The sequence below is a fragment of the Bactrocera dorsalis genome, chromosome 3, assembly GCF_023373825.1.
Source record: "Bactrocera dorsalis isolate Fly_Bdor chromosome 3, ASM2337382v1, whole genome shotgun sequence".
Taxonomy (NCBI): Eukaryota; Metazoa; Arthropoda; class Insecta; order Diptera; family Tephritidae; genus Bactrocera; species Bactrocera dorsalis.
In genome coordinates, this window is record NC_064305.1 from 83523266 (window position 1) to 83530016 (window position 6751).

The following is a 6751-nucleotide window of genomic DNA, read 5'->3' on the forward strand; positions in this document are numbered from 1 at the left end:
AGGGCACAGATTTCTACTATAAAAGACGACTTTAATTAGCGGGCAGCTCATTAGCGTTAAAATCTTCGAAAAGTACGAGCTAACGATCTATCAACATGCAAACTGTCGCTGTAACTTGCTTTTGCTTGGCCCTAATTGGCGCTGCTGCGGTAAGTGAATAATACAGTTATTTTGTCCATAATTTTTTATTCAATATTTTACTATCCTCCTAACTTGCCAGGCTATACCTTTTGGAGTGGACGTGAGGTCTGCTGACCACGGCGTACTCCGCCTGTTGGCTGAAGCGAATGCCATGAGCGGCACCGCTGATCCCGCAGTCACCACTGAGTGTTTCAATTACTATATGCCAATCATAAACAAAATCTCCGCGAATTTCTCGACGCAGTATGAGCAATGTGTCACCGTGGCCACGCAAGCATCAGCCAATCTTACCGCCACGGCTGCCCAGAACCGCGTTGCCTTTGTGAATCAGACCGCCAGCATATGCAGCGCTTTCACCACATGCAACAGCGACAATGATACCCTGGACTTCTTCAACTGCTACGTCACCGCTGTAAGTGTACTTGTTTTATTGGAAGTAAAATCATGTCTGTGAACTAACTATCCCTCGCTACAACTAGGCTTCAGCCGATATTTTGGACATCTATACACTCTCGGATAGCGCCTCGACTGCTGCGCTTTCATTGAAGAGTGGTTTGCAAATGATCAGTGATAAGGAGACTTCCTGCACCAGCGACGCTCAGCGCACCTACACCACACAGACTGCAGAAACTTATAAGGAGTTGTACGCATGCTTCGTCAGTGGCTTACCAGGTTCCACTACTGCGGCTACATCCAGTACTGCTCCCCCCGAAAGTTCTGCTGCCGATGACAGTACTGCTTCTGTTGCTAGCTCAGCCGCTCCTCTTGCCTCGTAAATTTTTGTTGTGTAGATAGAAGGTAGATTGTGTCATGTTTTCTAAAATTTGTTCACGCTGAAAACTTAAACGAAGAGAAAAGTCGACTTTAAATAGAGTGATGATTTAAATATTCTTATAAAGTGTATAGAAAATGCAATATTATCCATATACATATCGATTCAATGTTTTATTTTTACATAAACGATTAATGGGTAATTATTCATTTATTTCATTATTCCCTTTTATTTATTGCCTGAACGACTCGAAGCTAAGCTGTATGTGTTTCTGCTGTTTATCGATAACTGAAATCTGTATTCAAAGAGCCTATACCCGCCGTAATTACTACTCTACGATGTTCTTATACTTTACTAGAGTAGATTACTAAATTTGTTCGACGAATGACTTACATATATTGAAGTGAAAAAGCTCTCAGACGCATTCAATGATTCTTCTTTGAAATGTCGGAGTATTGAAGAAAACAGTTCATATTCGCACTGCAAAGAATCATTGTTCTTTATAATAAAGAAAACTTCAGCCGAAGGACATTGAATTTTCGACGAAACTCTTTGTGAACATGCTTTAGCTGACCGAACGTGCCAAAAGTGATTTGTGAGGAAGAGATTTTGGCTTGGAAGACGAACAATGTCTTGGCCGGTGAAAGCACTACTTTATGAAAATTTTTGGCAAACATAAAAAGAGCTCGCTCGAATTTTTGAGAGTCACTCAGAAGACTATTTAAAAAGGTTTAAAAGCTGTCGGTTACAATCAAAAGCAAGGGAATGGGAAGCTTTTTAATTGAAAGCAAAAGGCGTTGAAGGACGATTTTGTATGCCACTCTGCTTGATCGCTACAAAATAAGTCGGTTTCGTGTCGCATTGAGACAATACGACCACCTAAAATGCAATTCGTCGCTTGGCGTTATGTTGCAAGAACGGTTAAAAAGTATTTATAAAACAGGGGATGGGTAGTTTTTCTTCACCTGCCTTATAGTCAATACCTTGTCGCTTCCGGCTAATGTTTATTCCGGTTAAGTATCAAAAATTAACTTGATTCCTTTTTGGCTGCCAAGACGATGCATTTCTTTTGCGATGGCATTTAAAAATAAAGAGAAAGATGGAATAATGTTATAATTTTTGTTTAGGTAATGCTTTGATTAAAGTTATTGGGCATGCTTTTCTTAAAAATTTAACCTTTGACTTGGGTTCAAGTTGTTTAAGAGACCATTAGAATATGATTTTTTATATTGCTAGAGAATAAATTGAGTAATTGAGTAAAAAGAATGAGACCAAACAGATTTAGAAAATTGCTACAAGATTGTATTCTCAGTTTCAGATCTACATATATGAGCTCCTTTTAATGAATACTGTTGAAAAAATGCTTATATTAATGAACTCAAATTGGGGGTATAAGAATTGAAGTGCTGACAAAGTATAAAAATTTGGCATCACTATTTCCCTATCACTCTTTCACAATTAATTGTCAAACAACAGCATAACTGTGAAGAAATGTTTGTCCTTAGTAGGAAACGTTTCGGTATATGTACCTCAAAGTATCGTCTCGACTACGGTTTCATAGATTCAATTAGGGGGATTTTATAAAATGCGTATATAAGTGATCAGCACGAAAAATTGAGTCAACTTTTCATTGTTGTTGTCAATGTACAATGCAACCAGCCGTCCGGGCCTGAACTATGCCGCACCAATATGGTCGCCTGGATGCAGCGATACGCAGACGAGGAAGCTGCAAACTTGTCAGGACATTCCACTTCGAACTACGACAGGCTGCCTCTTGATTGCTTCTATCGAAAACCAACATAGTGAGGCCCGTATGATCCTAGCTAAGAAGCTTAATGAATTCCTCTGCAAGTGGTTCCTATTGGAGTGCTTTCGCAGAAATCATACCTACAATCACCTAGTTGAAACGGAATCGCCTCCTTGGAGCATCAAGAGGTCATTCCTCAACTACGTAGACGACATCAAACAATACGACGGCCAGACTTCGGACGCAACGAACTTCCGAAAAGTACCGCCCGCTATTCATAGTGGAGACATCAACACCTTCACCAACTCTTTATCAGTGAATGACGTACTTGGAGTCAAACCACCACCTATTGCAGACAAACAGCTCGAGTTGCCACGAGAAACGAGAATGTCTCTTTCGTAGCTTCATACTGGATACCGTAGCAAGGTAAACACCTACTTATCCAGAATAAAGCCCGACATTTCTAATATATGTCTACCGCGCAATGAGTCTACGCAAGACTCTAAATACCTCTTTGCATGCCCCACCAACTGCACTCATCTAACACCCTTTGGTTAGACCACATTGTAACAGCGCGCTTCTTGAGCCTTCCGTTGAATGACGTCGCCGTCAACTTAGCTAATCCTTACCATCTTAACAGGGACTAGGTACCCGTTAAAACAACAACAATTAATGTCTCTTCCTGCTTTTTTCTCCAAGCTTTCTCTGTTGTTAAACAGAAATTTATATTTTCTTTGTCTTCTATGCTTTTCTCGCACCTCCACTCAAGCCCTTGCTTTTACATTGTATATATTTAAGCAACCGTTATTGTACTTTATAATTAAATATATTTATTTATATAACCGTAAACACAACAGAATATCGCATTAGAGGTTCAACTCACGCTCTCTGGAGCGCATTTTATCACCACTTCCTACACTTATGTACCTTCGAAAAGAGAACTGTAAATTTTAACCGTAATGTGTTTGCTTTGTTCGGCAAAGCGTTTTTAGTTATTGCTTACCTGTGTGAAACAAGAACAAAAACAATGCGCGCGTATTTCATCAAGCAAATGCGGTGTGTTGGAAGTAAGCAACACGGATGCATCATTCAGCAAGAATATTTTAGACGCCGAGTAAAGCGATTACATTAATTTTCTTCATTAAAAAGTCTGCGCGCAAAAATGCTTCGGAGGAAAATGTAGTGCGGTTACATAAGCATATGTGTACACGTAATTGTTAGCGTGTGTGTGTGTTGAGCACTTATGTTAAATTTAAGCTCACTTGTAGTTGCAATTTGCTGCTTTCTCACACAATTTCCCCTTCCCAATAACTGCCTCTCGCTCGCAGCAATTTTGATGTTGTTATTATTTTTCGTAACTTGCGGAACGCCGCAATGTTAACGGCAGTGAGAAATCTCAAAATTGACTTGGTGGTAGGGCCTTTTGTTTACTCATACACACATACAGCCACATTCACACACACACGCATTTACTCCCAGACTTGTATACCGTTTACACGCAAGCGCCCGGGCAAGAGTTCGTAAGGATGTGGGGAAGTTATTATTGCGCGTCGTTTTTAAAATGCTTTTAAGGATTAAAAGAAAATTTCTTAAGTATAAAAACAACGGAGTGTCGCAACAGCATGTGGAAATGAAATTTAGTGAAATTTGCTTGAGTTTGGCTGTAATTTAATTTGGAGGCACTGCGGTGGCGTAGTGGATTCTCAACTTGCAGAGCAAATGGATATAAGATTAGAATAAATTCTTAAAAAATAATAATGATAACAATGCAGCACTTAGACCGCTTAGACTGCGACGAACTTCCGCTTTATTATGTGTTATGATTACATATTCAGAAACACTTTGGAAAGCTCAAGAAAATTAAATTATGGTGATGCAAGAAAGATGATATGGAGGCAATGCATAGGATTCCGTAAAAGTTGGACAACGTATGGCATTACCCACTTTAAAGTGATATTATTTATCTGAGAAACGCCTCGACCGATTTCAATCATATGTGCTGCATCATATAATCGTGTTATTCTAATAAATGTTGTGAAATTCCGTTTTAAACTTTACAGCTTATAAATCCAGAAATATCCAAGATATCGGAAAATGTTTTTTTTGTCAATTCTTCCCTTACAATGTTGACGAAATCGAACCATAAGTTTCGAAGTCCTCAGATACCGAATATGTGAACTTCGATAATTAAACTGACATTTTCCTTATAATATCGGTTTCTCTGTGAGATTTGCGTAGGTTGCCTTTTATATGTCAGAATTAGCGTTGAAATTTGGAAACACAACTTTCAATTTTTTACAATTTTCAACATGGATTTGAGGGAATGAATTTGAGGAAATGTTTGTGACAGTGTTCACTATCCAATAATGCAACAAAACAAAAATCGATTTATCGAAAATTTTACACAGACACAATCCCCTAACTCAGCTACACTGGATAGATGAACTTAATTATATTTTTAGCGATGAAGATCCCTCTAGGACCAGTATTTGTCGACTGTATAGTGAATGCAAACGAGGTCATAGAACATTCCAAGCCAAATTTCGTGAAGGTCGTCTAAAATCAGTTGTTGATCCGCAAACTATTAATCGTCATCCGCCTTATCGTGACATTGAGACAACTAAAGGCATTTGTGGGAGCAGTATACAATCTATATTGTAAGAACATTTAACCGTAAAACAATTTGCTCACATTGGATCCCTCACAATCTGTCAATCGCGAAAATAGGCTAGATTGATAGAGAAAAATGTTAAAAAATATGTTAGCTGTGCTTTGAAATACTTATCACACATCGTGACAAGTCATGAATGATGGATTAACACGTATGAATCCAAAAGTAAACAGCAGCAGACTGTATGGGTGTTTCCAGATGAGCAGAATTCAAAAAAGTTATTCGCACATGAAGCACTTACAAGCAAATGATTGCCTGTTTTTATGAAACAACTGCATGTATCGCAACCATACCACTAGAAGAATGCAGAACAATAAGTTCTAAGTGATGCACAACTATCTGTTTGCCAGTTGTCTATCATGAAACCAGGAAAATCAACCGTCAAAGATGGATCATTCTTCACCACGACAATGCGAACTCTCACACATATTCTAAAATATTTTTTAGCACTCAAAACATTGTTTTTATGAGTCATCCACCATTAAGTCCTAACTTCGCTTCGAATGACCTCTTATTATTCTGGTACGAAAATACATAAGCTACTAGGTCAACATTATTCGACATTTGAAGAAACGGTTGATGCGTTTAAAATGCTTTAATATGAATGACAAAGGCGTTTCAACAATTAGATCAAAAGCATGCAAAAGTTTATAGGTCTTAATGAAGAATATTTTGAAAAACAATAACGCAATTTTGGATGACTAATACTTCTTTTTGTTTTCTAATCCCGAAATATAAAGTAACCCTGGTATTAATAAGCATTTATCGGTCAATACGTGAGATATCTGAAGGAAATTAAGAAAGCACATGTTTCTGAATATTGTGCCCAGATGCCAATAATGGACAAAATCGTATCAATATTTCACCAAAACCTGCATATACTATACCTGGTCTAATCCAGCTGTCCAGTTGACTTAAATTTTATTAAATTTAAAATATGTTTTTTTAAGTAGATGTGGCCTCACGCAAAATGTGAATGAAATGTGGCTAGGTCGAGGTAGGTTCGAATCCCATAGTCCCTATATAATGACATCCGCGCCTCCTGTTACTTCCCTCGAATATATTCAGTATTGTTTGGTTGAGTGTTTACCTCATTCGTACATATGTGTGTATGAGGATTTCAATTAAATGAAGGATTAGTATTAAGCCGTTCGATTTGTATTATTTAGAACGGTTTTAATACAATTGTCTCAGATAAGAAACTAATTGTTTATACGAGGTTTGACAATTAAGTAATGAGACTGATTTTATTGCCGCGCTTGTGTAAAACCTGTGACGTTGCCTTTCTCTTCCCTTTCTCTTTTTTCGGCATCTCAAATCAAGAGCAACGAGCAGAAGACTGTTTGGAACTAGTGGAAAACGATCCCACGCTGCTTGATCGAGTTATTACAGGCGATGAGAGCTGGTTTTTCCAATACGA

General features: G+C 38.1%; 1 protein-coding gene across 1 annotated transcript; it reads left to right on the forward strand.

Moving 5' to 3' along the window:
* Positions 1 to 1075, forward strand: LOC105226259 (protein TsetseEP). The gene is made up of 3 exons (XM_011205085.4): positions 1 to 149; positions 221 to 553; positions 621 to 1075. The coding sequence occupies exons 1-3, from the start codon at positions 96 to 98 to the stop codon at positions 915 to 917; spliced, it is 684 nt and encodes a 227-aa protein (XP_011203387.1). The 5' UTR covers positions 1 to 95; the 3' UTR covers positions 918 to 1075.
* The last annotated feature ends 5676 nt before the right edge of the window (positions 1076 to 6751 follow it).